General features: G+C 39.0%; 1 protein-coding gene across 6 annotated transcripts in view; it reads right to left on the reverse strand.

Annotated features, from left to right (window-relative positions):
* LOC127442429 (receptor-type tyrosine-protein phosphatase F) overlaps positions 1–18,486 on the reverse strand; it is a 301,235-nt gene that overhangs the window by 161,245 nt on the left and 121,504 nt on the right. For all 6 annotated transcript variants that reach the window (XM_051700458.1, XM_051700457.1, XM_051700461.1 and 3 more), the window contains exon 3: positions 915–1,060. In XM_051700458.1, coding sequence (XP_051556418.1) covers positions 915–1,060 — 146 coding nt within the window. The remainder of the gene's footprint in view (positions 1–914; positions 1,061–18,486) is intronic.

The following is an 18,486-nucleotide window of genomic DNA, read 5'->3' on the forward strand; positions in this document are numbered from 1 at the left end:
ATTAGAATGACTGAAATAATCTCACCTGTAGTAAGTCAGTCTATCTACTGGGCATTTACTACAACCTTTGAATTGTGAAAATAACATTTAGCGGAATTTTGGTGATTTTTTTTTCTAAAATAATTGAATACTGTATTCATACAATTGGACTTATTGTAACAATATCACCTGTAGTAAGTCAGTCTATCGACTGGGAAATTACTGCAACCTTTGGAATGTCAAAATCATTTTTTTGTGGATTTTAATGATTTTTTTTTTTAATAATTGAATCCTTTATTCATAAACTTATAGCCTATTACAACCTACATTGATGTTCTGTCTAATTAAAGTTTTGTTGATTGTTAATTCAGTTCCCACACCCTCCTTTCCTGAACTGTTACACTTATATATAATAGGCATAAGTCAGTTAATTGAATGCATGGACACCTCTGATGTTTTAGCGCAGTGGGTGGAATTTTCAGACGGTCCCTTACGTACATCAGGCAATGAAAGAGCACCTGAGAATATAAGATTATGCTGGCTCTATTCTGTAGCAACAACAAACGTTGACTGTTTTAAGTCAAATGTTTTAAGTCAGAATTTAGCTCTTTTATTTTTTTTTATTATGTGGCAGGACCAGTCTTCCATATAAACCCTATTCAAATCTCAGCTCAAACCAAAATACAGAGTGGACAGGAAATGAAGAGAGGGGATTGAAGCAACAAAAGATAGGGGTGTGAGGTGGCTGACAACAACACAAAATAATATATTAATAAAAAAACAGTGTAAGGGGTATAAAAAAAAAAAAAAAAAAAAAAAAAAAAAAGAGCATTTAGGCTAAAGCCTGATGAAAACAATAAGAAAGGCATCATAATGACGTGGCATGGGAAAGACTCTGACATGCTAAGGAGAGGCAGGGAAAGACAGTTAGTCACCTCAAAGCGCTGGGAGCTAACTTTCTTTCCTTTCTTCATCCATGTGATCCGTGGCTTGGGCTCACCCGCTGCTTGGCACACAAAAGAAGCCACTCCTCCTGAAATCCCTGTCTGGTCCTCTGGAGATTTGATGAAATTTGGCAAGCCTTGAGAGGTGAAATGGAAAGCAGAGAGAAGGTATAAAAAAAGAGGGAGAAAGAGAGAGAGAACAACCATTAGTTTGTGAAATGTGGTGGTGCAAAACCGTGTCCAACTAGTTATCAACGGATATCCTTTACACTGGAACAAAGTTAACAACTTAACCACCGTTGCCATAACACCTGCAGCTGGGCCTGAGTGAGGCTTTCCCCCTTCAAGTCATCTAATACTTCACAAAATTGACTATTCTACCTATGACAGCTTCTGAACAGCAAAGTAAACATTGTAACATTCTGAAAATACAAAACAGACACGGTTACTGATGCCTTATGACTCAGCAGCCCAATATGGCCCCTGTTTATTCAAATACTCACACGTGACCACAAAACAAATATTTTGAGAAACACAAGAGGTGGTACGACTAGTAGTAGTAGCATGAGAACTGGTAGCTAAACAACCTTTGGGTTTGTTTATTGACAGACTAGGCTAGTCACAGCATGCAGCAGATTGCAGTTTCTGGGTGAGCAGCTCACACACCCTGTGTCTCTGTCAGGTATTTACAATATGAACAATAAAAGGACATGTTTCTTCACTGTTTGAGCTAGGTAGGAGAGCATGAAGATAAAAACACATATTGCTTTAGTCAGTTCAAACATGTAATGGCTTGTTTTGAAGGACATCGATTCCAGATCAAGTAGAGCAAGAGCATTTAGCAGAATCATGGCTACTATGCAATTTTCCGTGGAAAAAGTGGGTGATCTGGGTAAAAGGTAAATCTCATGGTACACCCAGATATAAACATCATGGTACACTCAAGATATTATCCAAAAACTACAAGCAAGTCTTTGTAGTTGCACTTACAAGGCAGGGCTCCAGATTAAAAAAAAAAAATAAAAATTCTAAGGAGCCATTGGCTTCTAAACGGAGACATTTAGGAGCCAAATGGCTGTTTTAGTTGCCACATCACAGAATTGCTCGATTTAGATTGTTGTTCAAAAACAAGATAGAAAGCCAAAGAAAAGACTGCTGATAACTAATTAATCGGGTGTTTAAAATACAGTATATACTGTATAGTTGAGTGCACAAATTTGCATTCCCTTCTTGTCTCATAAGTTTTCACACCCCTTTCAGTATTCATACAAATAAGAGATAAAATATTTTTTTTATTTTTTTATTTAGTACTGCCCTTCAGAATGAATATATATATATATATATATATATATATATATATATATATATATATATATATATATATATACACACACACACACACACACACACACACACACACACACACACACACACACACACCGATCAGCCACAATATTAACGGGCTGGTTTGAGAATTTCTGTAACTGCTGATCTCCTGGGATTTCCACACACAACAGTCTCTAGAATGTACTCAGAATGGTGCCAAAAACCAAAAACATCCAGTTGATGAAGGAGGTCAACAGAAAATGGCCAGACTGATTCGAACTGACAAAGTCTGCAGTAACTCAGATAACCGCTCTGTACAATTGTGGTGAGAAGACTAGAATCTCAGAAAGCTATTTTGAGGTGCTAAAAAATCTTAGTCTTTCTTTATTGTGACTAGATGGCCCAGACACAAAGACTACAAGAGTACAAATTGAATGAAATCCCAGATGCAGTTTATTGTGCTACTCCAATCCCAAATAATAACAACCAGGGAAAAAAAATAAAATTGGTACATAACACGGGACTTACACTGCCATTCAAAAGTTTGGGGTCACTTGACTGAAGTGTTTCTCATGATCTTAAAAACCTTCTGATCTGAAGATATATGCTTAAATGTTTGAAATTAGTTTTGTAAACAAAAATATAATTGTGCCAACAAATTAATTTATTTCATTACAAAATTTATTTTAAAATTATTATTTAAAGAGCACCTATTATGGTTTTTCAAATATTCCCTTTCATGTAGTGTGTTATATAGCTGTTTGTGAATGTAAAAAAGTCTGCAAAGTTTCAAAAATCAAAGTGCACGACAAATGGAGTTATTGACACCCAAAAGAAAGAACCGATTCTGAACACCTGAAACGAGACATTAGTAATTCCAGACTTACTTCCTGTACTAACCTACGTAATTTGGTAACAAAAAGTCCGCATCAGGTCTGTTTACATGTACAGGCAGTGCAGGCTGTTAGCCTCTGCTAACAGGCTAACTCACATTATTGTCTACTACATAACTACATATAAACTTACCACTGAGAAACGTCCTGTTCTTGTCGTGCTTGCGATGGTGGTTCGGGTTGATCTTCCGATGTATCACTATCGGACTCGGGCTCAAATTGGTAAGGTAAAACAGACATTTTTTCAGACGGAGCTGAAGCTCGGATATGGTAGTGGGCGTTTCCTTTCTGACACGCGCTGTAAGCGGTAGACCAATCATAACAGACTGGGACATCTGACCTATCAGAGCAGAGTAGGCTCTCTGAAAGGAGGAGTTCAGAATGAATCCTTTAGAACGGATCAATGAAGGAGTCGTTTGAGACACTGAGGAAAACATTTTTAATGCTGCAATTTAAATTATGAGCAAATTAAAGTGTTTTTGGCCTTGGATGCATGTAAATCTATTGTATGAGACCTTTAAAACAAAATTAGGCACGTTTAAAAATCATAATAGGTGCACTTTATAAAAAAAAAAAAAAAAAAAAAAATTTATTGAAATGGTTGACTTGGACTAATAATAAAGAAAAGCAGCCAATAAGTGCCCAGCATAGATGGGAACTCCTTCAATACTGTTTAAAAAGCATCCCAATGTGATACTTCAAGAAGTTGGTTGAGAAAATGCCAAGAGTACATTTCTGCAAAATCTAGGTAAAGCGCTACTTTGAAGATGTTAAAATATAACACAATTTTGATTTATTTGGGATTTTTTTAGCCACAACATAATTTCCTGTTCCATTTCTGTTATTCCATAGATTTGATGACTTTACTATTATTCTAAAATGAGAAAAAATAAATAAATACATAAATAAATAAAAATAGAATAAAGAATGAGTAAATGACCCCAAACTTTTGAACGGCAGTGTACATGGGACTACTATTTTTAAATGTCTGCTCTCCCAGTTGTGAAGTCACTGATGGCTGATTCGCTGAGAAAGTGACTCAAATTCAAACCGCTAACCTGAGCTCCTGAGTTCAAATGACCTCTTGTCGGGTGATTCATTATAATGGCCCGGTTCAAAAGAGTCATTTGTTCACGATTCATACATCATGGCTCGCACTGTGTTTGTTGTTGTGTGCAGCCAGCGAGCTCACATCATCTACAGAAAGGGTGAAAAGCAGCATGAGACTCACTGGCGCTCTAAAGATGTATTCAATAACTCACAAGATATCTGACGAAACCGCATATGACAGCACACATCCCGAATGTCACCAGTGGGGACTAGATTTTAAATTATTGTTGCAATCATTTATTTTTGGTTGCATCTGCAACCATTTAAGTCGCAGACTGGAGTCCTGCAAGGGCTCAGGTAATCTAAAGGCATTAGAAGTTACGACTTAAAAAATTGCTGTGGAAGCTTATAAGGGTGAATCTTGCTAGAGTTTTGCAGCATGACGGTTACCACCTAGACACAACCGTCAAGATGGCCACCATGACCCACCAAATCCTTTTATGGAAACCTCCAATTATGGAAAACTTTTCGGTTACCGAATACATTAAGCATGGGAAAGAAATACACTTTGAAATAAGGTACTCTATTACACTATTAGTAACTGAAAACGTATGCTTTTGCATTATATATGTGCAATATAAAGTCCAGGAGCACTGTTGTTTCAACAACAAAAAATTAGTTGGTGTAACTTTATAGCCAAAATTTGTAATTTCTTCGCAACTAGCACCACCAAACAGAATCGCAACAATAAACATTGTTTACAAGTAGCTTTCCTGAATAATCCCCCGTCTACCGTTGATCGAACAAACAGATAATCCCGCCCCAAAGTCACACAATTGGTTGAGTCAATGTAGCTGTGAAGTGTGGTTGAGACACTCAGACAAACAAAAAATAGTTTATGCGGCCACAGAGACAAAGTGTTTACAGCTTTCAAGGAAATCAACCTGCGAATACTTCACTTATTGTCAGGGATGTAGACGATTAACCGGAACTAACAATTTGTTCGACTTATACTATCGGTTAACAATTAACTGAGAGGTTATTTAAAGAAACAACAGAGAGGTAATTTGATGACTCTATCCAAGGGGCTATAAAATAATGATCATGTAGGGCATATAATGTACACACAAGGGCGCTGTTAACACGTAAACCACTGTCATCCTCCCAGTCTAAAAGACAAGTGTGAGCTGTTGGACCATTTCATCTGTGAAGATGACATGTTCCAATGCAAATAGGACTTTTTCAGTAGTAGCATAAGTACAATGCAATACCATAAAAAAAACAAACATCTGCAAGTCTCGACATCTAAGAGCATATGTTTACAGCCCCGCATTTCACTTATGTTGCACAGGGGAAGGGAGTGCGATGAGTGGTGGGACGTTAGTGTTTTCAGAGCGGGTTTCAGTCGCCGGGCTTCCCGTTAACCGGTTGCACCATACTGACCTTTGTCATGCGTGTTTGGTCACTTGTTTGATTCATGGCTTATCGGTTAAACAGTTATTAACCTGGATAGTCTATTAAAAGAATGTGCCAAAATCTACTTATAGTTACATATACGTATAAGAGAACATATTTTAACATCAGAAGTTACACACTTCAGCTTTAGCATATATAAAATGTACCAGTTATAAAAATTCACTAATACTATTCACTAATGCCTTCAGACCAGAAACCCAAAAGTATTTAACCTAAATGAATATGAGGACAGTCCTTAATCATTCACATAAAAAGTCAGAAGTAAACATAAAAACAGGTCTTTTAAAATCACCTTTAACCTTTTCTCAGTTTATCAGCCCCATGATTTTTCATAAACGCATACATGAGATGAGGACACAAATCCATTATCACACTGAAACATCTCCAGTGAACCCTGGGACATGCTGAAATAGATCACAGTGCCCTAGCAGGCGGTCTACGGGGGGAATCTAATCCTCTCTTAGTCAAGGGAGAGATAAATTACAGCAGTGTGGAGACTACATGAGGCAGTACATATGATTCTCTTGGATGGAACAAACTGAGGGAATACACTGCCACTGCAACAGCATCCTTCCTCCTTTATACTTCGATATTATACTTGGATCTGAGGGGAAGAGCTGAAGAAAACAAAATCAATAACTAGTTAACATAACATAGCGCCTACGGGTGGGGAGGTGAAGTACTGACTAGCAGGCAGGGGGTGTTTGTTAAATCATCACTACAGTGTGCCAGGTGGCAGATGGGGAGGCTCAGGCTGCCCTTGCTCTAGGACATAACCCCCACTGGAACTTTATGAATTCACAAAATGCCATATGATATTAAGTCTTGTTTTCAAGCTTTATATGAGAAGACGACACCAACTACTGTGAGACTGTTTGTGTTCATGCGCCTCTATAGCTGTATATCAACAGTAAAATCTAAGTCAATGTGCACCACAACAGCACCCCTCTGACCCACAGGAGTATTGGTTGGCCTGACAATTAAATTACATTTACGTGTTGGTTTTCCTGGAGAACAGTTGGATTGGCACAGCAAAACAATGCATACCCTCGTAAAAGCTTTTATCTCTGATATTGCCACACAAGATTGTTACAGCTAAATACTGGTACATTCTTGAGAAAAACTACAGAGATTCTCCCTCTGAGAAATATTTTATATCTCAACATTTGGTCTTTCATATTTTATGAGACGTAATTGAGTTCTCAGTGATGTTTCATTTAAGTATCAACTTTGTCCCAGATGTTTCTCCTAAAATTCCTTTGGAGGAATATCAATAGACACAAATGAGACAATTGTTGACGTAGAGTAAGAGAATAGAGCTATAAAATTAATGTGGATAGCATAGCTCAGAACATTTGGTCTTGGAAGAATTTGATGAGGAATGTTTATAAGAGTTTATACTGAAATCTCGGACTTTTGATTTCAGACTTTGGTATCTTAGCAAATCGAAGAACAGTTTGAGACACTGTTGAGATCTCTTCTTAAACGCTAGAGGAGACAAATGTGAGATTATCGAGGTCTTTTTTTCTAAGAGAAAAATCTAAGGAAGCAAAATGTGTTTTCCTTTTAACATCATTGGTGTCATGGACAATTAAGATAATAAAGATATCTCATTTATGATTTTTTTTTTTCTGCAGCCTCGCCGGGAATTTCTCAATATGGATACTTGGATGTGCATGTTTTCTTTGAAGCTTGACATTAGCATCAGTTTGACAGTTTAACATCTGTCATGACATTTCTATTAGATGTTATCAGCTTGTTCGGGCTTTTCCCCTTGTTTAAAAGCAAGGATCAGTAGGCATTAAACCAATCTGGGCACATGCTCTGAATTAAAGTACATATAAACTGCCGAAAGTTTAAGAAGATGAGACACATGAATGGGCCAACAAAGTTCCCGGGGAAAGGCAGATTTTAAAGGATCACTGGGTGCTGGTGAAAGCACATCCTAAATTAGTACATTTATAGCTTCCCAGAGCACTAATCTGTGTACACATTGCCATCATGCACAGCTATTTCTAGTGATGTGCCAAACTACATATTTTTTAAATCAACTAGTTGGTGGGTTTTATCTGAATGAAGAGTCAGGCTTTAGGAAGCCCTGCATAATTAGGCTGGTTTAAGTTTACCTATCAGATACATTTCTTCAGGACATATGCAATTCAAAATATTTATAAAAAGTGGTTCTTTGATAACTGTAATGGCGGTGCTTTAAAGAAAAATTAATTCATAAACTTCTCAGAGAAGGTCTTAGTGTGCTGAAAATCTGTTAGTGTGGTTGTAAGTGTAAGTGTAAGTGTATGTCTAGTGAGGTTTCATTTTTTTCCCCATTATTTTTTCTTTAGCTTTAATATTTTTTAGCATTATTGCAGTCAAAACAGACTTTTTTTTTTTTTCCAACAACTTTTCCACAATGTGTGGTCAGTGACTGTTCATCTTCAAGTTGCTCTTGAAATGTTTGCAGAGCTCAAATCTCGTAGCCGACAGTTTGGCGTTGTGCAGTTGTGCCCTCGACAAGTTTGTGAATTGACAGAGGAAAGGTTCAGAGCTCAGGGTTACTTGATGCTCAAAGAGATGTTTTTGTGAGCAGAGGTCACAGAGGAGATGAGAGGGACCAGGCCCTGACCTCCCAGGTGGCTGCGCTGTCGTTCAAGTCCTTTTGTATTAACCAACTCAATAAATCCACAAGCACCAGAACAGGTGGCCTTGGACACCTGTTAACATTTATTTCCTACAGTCTACAGTCAAGCTTTAGACAGTGGCATGTGGCCAGTATAAAGGGGGTACAGACATGTGAGCCAAAAATTCCTGGTGAGATCAAAGAACTTCACTTTTACTGACGAATTTTACTTGCATCTCCAAGTTGTCCATTCGCAAAATGGGTATTTCAGGAGTATTCCCTGAAGATGACTTGTGCTGCAAAATTCATCAGATTTTTTTTTAGGAATGTTTTAAGCATTTATATAGCTTTTAAGAAAAAAGCTTTAGAGTGGAAACGACAAATGGACACCAGCAATTAGCAGCCACAGAGACACCCGATCCGAATCAAGTACATGGATCAATACCCAAACCAGAGTGCCAACCATTCATTCTCATTAATAATGGAATAGCGAGTTATCATTTTCACTTGCACGCTTAGCGGAAATCAGTCCGATGCTATCAGCTGCAGTTGTTTTAGTGGAACTTGTCCATTAACTGGGTTTTAGATATTTTGCAGGATTTGCTTTCAATTAACTCTACATCAAGCCAGTCATTTTGCTATATCAGTTCAATATCTCCGGTTTCTTTCATTAGCAAGCATAATTCCCTTGCTAAATCAAACGCATTGGCATCTACGTCAAATGCTCATGGCGGTAAGTATGCTTCTAGGCAAAGTGACAAACTGCTGTGAAAGTTGGAAACTTGTAAACAATTTATTTTCACAAGACTTGAGAGAGTTCAATTGTTAGAGACATAGTGTTCCAAGGGCCACAGAACGATGACAAATAAATGATCTGGTATGTGGGTGAAAAATAAATAAATAAAAATAAATCAACACCCACTGGGAATCCCTTCCCTATGTGATCACCATGTAAGGAAGCTGCTGAGTATGCCACTTTCCAGTTTATTTAATTATTTTGTAGAGTGTGGTGAACACAAAGTTATGTACAGTTATGCATTTCCACTCCTCACATTGTGAAGTGCATTTCCATCTAAAACACAAATTATCTGCAGGAGAATTAACTTAAGGTTTGTGCATTCCCATGACTGGAGCCCTGACTATACCCCCCTTAGAGCTGACAGAAACGAAGATTTAAATAAAGTTCCTCATACTGCTTGAGTGTATGGAACACGGCCACTGAAAATAATTTACTAAAAGCATTAGCTCAATGTTCCCTCATGCATCTTTGAAAATTTGATGAAATAAAAGCTACCTGTTAATAGAGGTCAGCTCTATCATATGACCAGGAGTTTTAGTGGAGGTTTAGCGTTACTTCAGCCTTTAAACCGGTGCCCATTGAGGAGTCTTCAAAGCCATGACTCATTCATTATCTGTAGTTTCCACTGTCGACGTGATATTGGATCAAAGACAGACTGGCAATCATGAGGGAATATCGTTACTACCTCATTACTCTGCCATCATGATAGAACAATAGACTTATTCTGTCTAGAAGAGAAAACCTTCCTGGTTAGACAGAGCCATCAATTTTAAAAATATACTGGCGCTAGATGCAAGTGCATTCCAACTGGGTTCTCAAAGGGATATTGTTATGATGAGCGGACGCATCGAAAGAATGAGAAAAATAGGTTGGTGTCATCTTGGGCCATGCTATTAGCTAGGGTTACAAAAGTATATTTTCAACTAGTTGTGGGTTGCCTGAATGACAGTGCGACTAAATCGCCTTAAAGGGTTAGCTCACACAAATATTCTCTCATCATTTACTCACCCTCATGCCATCCCAGATGTGTATAACTTACTTTCTTCTGCCGAACACAAACGAAGATTTTTAGAATATCTCAGCTCCATATGACGCAAGTGAATGGTGATCGGACCTCTGAAGCTCCAAAAAGGAGATAAAGTCAGCATAAAAGTAATTCATAAGACTGCAGTAGTTTAAACCTTAAACGCATACCTAGCACTAATGTTTAAGTGATTGATTTGATTTACATTTGACATTGATAACTGACGTAGCTGAAATTTCAGTTTGAAAATAATGAATCCTGTTCTAGATTTGTCTTGATCTGTTGCATTATCTCTTTGATTAATGAAAAATAAAACATCAAAATCTATCATAATATATTTTATTATTTTCTAATCGTCTTGAAATTTTTTGAAAATTTGACACTATCTGGGCATTTTGTACATCCATTTTTGATAGATATAAGTGCTGGGTCTCTAAAGACCCAAATACAAATGTTTAGGAAAATTACCATGCATTTAAGGGTTATTCAATGTCTTTTAAAGTGATCCAGTTGGTTTTGGGTGAGAAAAGACCAAAATATAACTCCCTTTTCACTGTACATATTGACAGCAGTATCCTTGGCGATCATGATTTCAAGCTCCATTACACTTCGATTACACTTGTCTGAGTGAATGTTTTATCATGCAAACAGCTAAAGCACTGCATACTCTCAGCATGCAAAATAAAGCACCACCTCAAAACATTTTATGTACAAAATCTAGATATATTATTCGACCTCACTAATTGGCTAGTTAGTTGTTGGACGACTAGTCGACCATTGTGACCCACGCCTACTCTTAGTAAAGGGACAAGAGGAATGTTTGCATGAGCGCACGGATAACTCAGCAGAACGGACGGCCACAAGCAGCACAAAGCCAAAAAACTAGATAGAGAATGAGTTCAGGAAGCTCTGGGTGCACACTAAAGCTTAGGGCAGCCAGGCACTATGAAAGATTAAGGAGCCATGAAATATCACCGGATGGAATTATTTTGAAAGGTTAACCCAAAGTTATCGCCTGAGACTGTTCCAGAAAATCTCAAGAGTCTGCATACTGCAGGTGCACTGTTACTGTTACCTAAGGGTACAATTATGACACAAACATAAATGGTCATAACGGAGGCTACTTTTTATTTGCTATGACCTGCACATGATCCAAGTTAACCTGGCATTTCCCTCAGAGGACTCATATAGTCGATGGTGAGCTGCAGGACTTTTCCCCTAGGGGACCAGTTTGGCCATTCTCCGTTGACCTCTGTCATCAAAAAGGTGTTTTAGTCCACGGAACTGCCACTCACTGGCTGTTTTTTGCACCATTTTCTATACGCTCTAGAGCAGGGGTCTTTAACAATTTTCGGACCAAGGACCCCTTGGTGGGTAGAGAGATGGAGCTGGGACCACTGTTACATATTGTATAAAATTTAGTGTTGTGTTTTATGCCTATAAAAACGTGTTTGGTAGGCTACCATACTATTGTATGCACGTACTTTATGATGTTTATATTGCAAAGCTTTTTAAATAATCATTAAATAATGTACAGCAGGTGTCTGCAACTTTTCTGACATGAAGTGACATATTTCATTTTCCTTGTTAATCACTGTTCCATACCCCCTCCTTAATAAAAAGAAAAAGATAGATAGATAAACAGACAGACCCTTATTTTTATAAGGTTACTAAAATGGAGTCTTCATCTCATGTGAGTGATCAATTTTATACATATATTTATAAATTAAATTTCTTTTTTTTTTTTAAACTTTGCTATGAGGAAAATAATGACTAAGTGCACCTTTAATTATGTTGATTTGAGAGTCACCGTCTTGTGTGTCTGTGTGGGTGTGGTTTACGAGAAAAACTTTTAGGTTAAAAACTGGTAATTACAAGGGTATTATGTCATAAGTGTGGTTTATGAGGACATTTCTAGTGTCCCCATAATTCAAATCGCTTAAAAAAAAAAAAAATGTAAAAATGCAGAAAGTTTTTTGTGAGGGTTAGGTTTAGGGGTAGGGTTAGGGGATATAATCTATAGTTTGTACAGAATAAAAATAATTATGTCTATGGAGTCCTCATAAGGATAGCCGCACCAACGTACGTGTGTGTGTGTGTGTGTGTGTGTGTGTGTGTGTGTGTGTGTATGGAACATTAAGGACCCTGTATGCCAGCTTGATAATCTCAGTGGTAACTATTTATTTACGCAAGGCAAGTAGGCTCTTGTTCTGAAAGCAAAACACAACTAATAATAAAAGAAACTGTAGGCTGTCATCTGCTCAACTGCACAATGCGACTAATGCAAAGCAGACGCGTTTATTCGCGTGACCCTCTACTGCAGCACTACTGAACCTGATGTGTGTCGCGCTTTAGGCAGCTCGTGATGATCATGGTCATGTGAATGGTTTGTCCGTGCTGTGTGCTTCTGCTGACTAGCTCAGTTTCGTCACAATTGTTTAGCGTTCCAATGAGCAAGGATTAAAAAGAAAGAGGAAGTTTTGGCATGCAAGTAAAAGGAACTTCAACATGTCAATGGATTAAAATACACTTATCTCTAGCTATTGCTCGCGTGTGAGTTATTATTACTGTGCCATTAGTGGATTAAACAATAAATTGTGGACCATCTGCGGTACTACCGTGGACCCCCTGAGGGTCGCGGACCACCTGATGAAGGCCCCTGCTCTAGAGACTATTGTGCGTGAAAATCCCAGGAGATCAGCAGTTAAAGAAATACTCAAACCAGCCCGTCTGGCATCAACAATCATGCCACGGTCTAAATCACTGAGATCACATTTTTTCCCATTCTGGTGGATGATGTGAACATTAGCTGAAGCTCCCTCCAATATCTGCATGATTTTATACACTGCACTGCTGCCACACGACTGGCTGATTAGAGAATCACATTAATAAGTAGATGTACAGGTGTACCTAATAAAGTGGCCGGTGAGTGTACACGCCCAATGTGTTACGCCCCCCACCATAACACTCGTGGAACTGTTTTTTCAAAAAAATTAAAGAATTAATAAGTGCAAGCGATTTACAAAATCCCTTGAAAGCACTCAGTCCAGGATAATCATCGCTGTATGTCCCAATTTATGAGAACAACCCAAACAACAGTTGTTCCGACTTAAATAACAATCGAAAACTGATCAAAGTCGGCATACTGTTGCTCCAGAATACTTAAATTATTAGGCATACAAGATTTGGTGATATAATAATGCTACAGAAAGCTGAGAACAGTGAAAATAGTGCAGACTATTGTGAAGCTGCAAATGTGAAGTTTAAATATGTATCCATTTCAGAATCAGCTTTATTGCCAAGTATGCTTACACATACAAGGAATTTGTCTAGTTGACAGGAGCTTCCAGTGCAAAAACAATACAATACAGCAACAAGACAGAGATAATAATAAAAAATAATTTACAAAATAAAATAAAGATAGAATAAAACAAACAATTGAATAGAAAATAAAGAATATGTAGAATACACAATAGGACAAATATATATATATATATATAATGTACAATATACAAATACAAATCTGTTATATACAGAAGCAAGGGAATGGAATGGCAGAAGAGGTATGGTATGTTGGATAAATGTAAATAGACTAAGCTGTGAATTGCACATTAATTATTGCTCAATGGGGCAATTTTAACTGTTCATGAGATGGATAGCCTGAGGAAAGAAACTGTTCCTGTGCCTAACGGTTCTGGCGCTCAGTGCTCTGTAGCTCCTGCCAGAAGGCAACAGTTCAAAAACGTAGTAGGCAGGGTGAGTGGGGTCCAAAGAGATTTTTCCAGCCTTTTTCCCTCAATCTGGAAGTGTACAGTTCTTTAAAGGACAGCATGGGGGCAACCAATAATCCTCTCAGCAGTCCGAACGTTCCTTAGTAATCTTCTGATATCCGATTTCGTAGCTGCACCAAACCAGACAGTTACTGAACTGCAGAGGACTGACTCGATGACTGCTGAGTAGAACTGTATCAGCAGCACCTTTGGCAGGTTGAACTTCCACAACTGGCAAAGGAATTACAACTCTGCTGGGCCTTTTTCACAATGGAGTCAATGTGGGTCTCCCACTTCAGGTCCTGTGAGATGGTAGTGTCAAGGAACCTGAATAACTCCACTGCTGCCACAGTGCTGTTTAGAATGGTGAGGGGGGGGGGGGGGGGGGGGTCAATGTTGGGGTGTTCCGCCTAAAGTCCACAATCATCTCCACCGTTTGACTACACCAGTGAGCCAGCTGTTCAACCTCCCTTCTGTATACAAACACATCATTATCTTGGATGAGGCTGATGACAGTAGTGTCATCTGCAAACTTCAGGAGCTTGACAGAGGGGTCCTTGGCAGTGCAGTAGATTGTATACAAGGAGAAGAGTAGTGGGGAGAGCACACATCCCTTGCGGGCACCTGTGCTGATTGTATATGTGCTGGAAGTGAATTTCCCCTGTCTCACTAGCTGCTGCCTGTCCATCAGAAAGATGGTAATCCACTGACAGATAGACATGGGAACAGAGAGTTGGTGTAATTTATTCTGGAGTATAGCTAGAATAATGGTGTTGAAAGCCGAACTGAAGTCCACAAAAAGAATCCTTGCATATGTCCCTGGTCTGTCCAGATGTTGCAGGATATGATGCAATCCCATGTTGACTGCATCATCCACAAACCTGTCTGCTCAAAGGGGATCTAGAAAGGGTCCAGTGATGTCCTTCAAGTGGGCCAACACCAGTCTCACAAATGATTTCATGACCACAAACGTCAGGGCGATGGGTCTGTAGTCATTAAGTCTTGTGATTTTGGGTTTCTTTGGGCCAGGGATGATGGTGGAGCATTTGAAGCAGCAAGGAACTTCACACTGCTCCAGTGATCTATTGAAGATCAGTGTGAAGATGGGGGCCAGCTGGTTAGCACAGGATTTTAGACAAATGTGTGAAACCCATCTGGGCCCTCTGCTTTCCTTGTCTTTTGTTTTCAGAAGACACGGGACACCTCTTCTTCACAGATCTCAAGTGCAGTAGCGGTGGGGGGGGGGGGGGGGGTGCAGGAGTTTGTGCGAAGTGAATGTCAGAGCGGGCGTGGGGTGTGACTGGGCATTTCAAATCTACAGTAGAACACACTGAATTTGTCAGCCAATTTACTACAGGTTTAGCAGATTTTAGTTTCTGCCTGTAGGTTGGAAGAAAATGAACCAGACAATGATCAGAGAGTCCCAAAGCTGCTCTAGGGACAGAGTTATATGCATCCTTTATTGTTGTGTAGCAATGATGCAGTATATTTCTATCTCTGGTTGGGCATGTAATGTGCTGTTTGTATTTAGGCAGTTCATGTGTGAGGTTTGCTTTGTTAAAATCCCCAAGAATAATAATAACTGAGTCCGGGTATTGTTGTTCAGTGTCTGTGATTTGATCAGCCAGCTGTTGCAGCACTGCGTTCATTCATGCATGTGGTGGGATATAAACACTCACCAGAATGAATGAAGAAAACTCCTGCAGCGAGTAGAAAGGCTTACAGTTAATAAAGAGCTCTTCTAAATTAGGACAGCACATCTTCTTTAACGTTGTTGCAACTGTATACCAACTTTCATTGATATAAAAATATGTTCCACCGCCTCTCGTTTTCCCCGTTAAATCCATGATGTGAAACGCTCTGAACAGCTGAAAGCCTGGCAGATGTAACGTGCTGTCCGGAATAGCTTCACTCAGCCAGATTTCTGTGAAGCACAAGGCAGCAGAGGTTGAAAAGTCCTTGTTTGTACGGGTGAGGAGATGTAGTTAGTTCATTTTGTTACGAAGAGAGTGGAGATTCACTTGATGAATACTTGGCAGTGCTGTTTGGAAGCCACGCTGATGGAACTTGAACAGCGCGCCAGCTCATCTCCCTTGCCTGCATCTCTCGAACAGCACAGACTGCGCCTCCGACTATAATGTCCAGCAAAGCGTCCAAATAGTCAAAAACCAGGAAAAGATTGTCTGATATGTGCTGCCGAATGTTCAGCAGTTCGTCCCTGGTAAAACTGATTGGAAAAAGATTACTAAATACAGGACAAGCAAACAAAAACAACAAAAGAATTGGAGCGCTCCACACTGAGGCTGCCATCCGTGGCACAATTTTTTCCAGTTATTTATATTTACATTGATGCATTTGAACACTACCAGTTGAGCTACAGGAGCAAAGCCAGTTGCAATGTATGGTCGACTCTGGTGTTCACCTCTTTTGTGTGGCCGCTTCAATATGCATCCCTGTAATGGTAAATACAGGATGTTTGCCATGTGTTAGGCTAGGAACACTGTGATCCTAATAAAGTGCTTCTGCTGTTGTAGCCCATTTGCCTCAAGGCTTGACGTGTTGTGCGTTCTGAGATGCTATTCTGCTCACTACAATTGTACAGAGTGGTTATCTGAGTTACCGCAGTCTTTCTGTCAGCTCGAACCAGTCTGGCCATTCTTTGTTGACCTCTCTCATCAATAAGGCTTTTACGTCCACAGAACTGCCACTCACTGGATGTTTTTTTTATTTTTGGCACCATTCTGAGTAAACTCTAGAGACTTGTGTGTGAAAATGCTGATTAGATAATCGTATGAATAAGTACATTTTCATGTTTTCTAATAAAGTGCTTAGTGAATGTATATGAGCAATAATAAATTGCCTTAGCAAGCACTACTAACTAAGGTTTAAAGTCTCAATGTTGGCAACTTGCAATATAGAAAACTGTAAATATGGCATTAACAGTTTTTAATATGGAAACAGTTTAAACAAGGTTACCCAAACAGACAACACATTATAAATTATCTTAAAGTTTTGTGAAGTAATTTTACACACTGGTAATAAAATGTTTGGCTCTAGGGAAATAAAAAATATTCTAATATTCTATAGTACATATATTGCATACTTCTGCAAGAATGTTAGAATGGAGCCTGTTTAGAAAACCAGCTCATGAAATGCAGTTCAATATTGTCAGACTATCCAATCCTGGATGCCTGTGGGTCACATTGTACAAGAACAAAGCACATTAGTCATTGACAATTCTGGGGTCAGCACAAAGAGGAGGGAATAAAGGTTAAGACAGAAGAGGATAAGGAGAAGCCAGCATAAATGCTGATGAGAAGCAGGGGGACGCAAACATCACACAACAAAATGTCATAAGCTTTCAGTACTAATGTGATTAGCTGCTCATGTCTGTGATTACATAAAAACGCTTTATGGATATTAACAAGCCAAAGTGCCCCCACAACCCTCATCTAAGATGCTGTACTCTGGGAAAGGCTCTGGGAGAAGATTTTTGAAAATGCAGCAATGCCTATTGTTTGGCAAAGATAGTGGATATTTGCTCAGTGCATTGTATAGATCTAATGTGACGTAACGTATTTATGCAGTAACACTGAAGAAAGAACGCGGCTTTGAATCACAGATTTACGATTGGACCGTATGATCATAATGCACTGGTGAAAATGTGGAGCTGCAGTTTTAATCTTGTCTTGATGAGGTATAAGTGCCGTGAGAGGATGACATGCGCTCATGTATAAAGGTTCAAATGGTTTTTATGGCTGCCCTTGAGTGAAGGACTCTAGATGACCTTGTCATCAGATGACAGTGCTCTATCCAGGACAAGAATGAGGGTCTGATGATCTCCGATAGACTGGTATAACTAAGCTATTCATCTCACATCATTAACCTCAGCTGACCAGTCCTTTATTCCATTGCTGTGGTAATGCTGTTCTGCCTTATGCAAACAGTCAGCCGTCTCCATTTTTTTCTCTCTCTCTTTTCTCCGTCTCTCCTCTGGTGGCTGTCATTGAAGGATCACAGCTGGTGACTAACAAAATTACCTTCCAAGTGCCACTCGATTGAGTATATGGTTACTTTTAATTAAAAAGAATCCATTTCTATCCCTGTCAATTTCACTCAGTGACCATATGGACACTTGAAAACACAATCCAATTTGCCGCCGACCACCCAGTCGGTCTTGCCCAACCCGCTGGGAAAACAATACCTCTTCTAATTGATTTACAGAGGTGGTTTTCTACAAAGTGTTCCAATTTAAAATGCAAAAGGTCCTCGTTTGAAAGCAATCAACAATAGCCAAGTAGTTCTAACAGCAAGCCATATGCAAATGGATATTTGTGGTTAGCATTTAAACACCATCAAGCAGTAGTTTTGAACAGACCCCATTAAATTGCCTTTCCTGTGTCTATGTATTTCCTCTTGAAACAGGAAGTAGTGGGTGGGACAAATCGAATGGCTTTTGTCAACCTTCAGAACCACTCACGCACAGACATGGCCTCAGAGCTGGGAACAGACATGGGTTTCGTTGGGTCTTTATGAAAAATAATTAGCTCAACTGGGATCCACATTAAATCTTCTATTTCATATGAGATTTTTGAGGCACCTTCTATA

Source organism: Myxocyprinus asiaticus, chromosome 6, assembly GCF_019703515.2.
Source record: "Myxocyprinus asiaticus isolate MX2 ecotype Aquarium Trade chromosome 6, UBuf_Myxa_2, whole genome shotgun sequence".
In the NCBI taxonomy this organism is placed as follows: Eukaryota; Metazoa; Chordata; class Actinopteri; order Cypriniformes; family Catostomidae; genus Myxocyprinus; species Myxocyprinus asiaticus.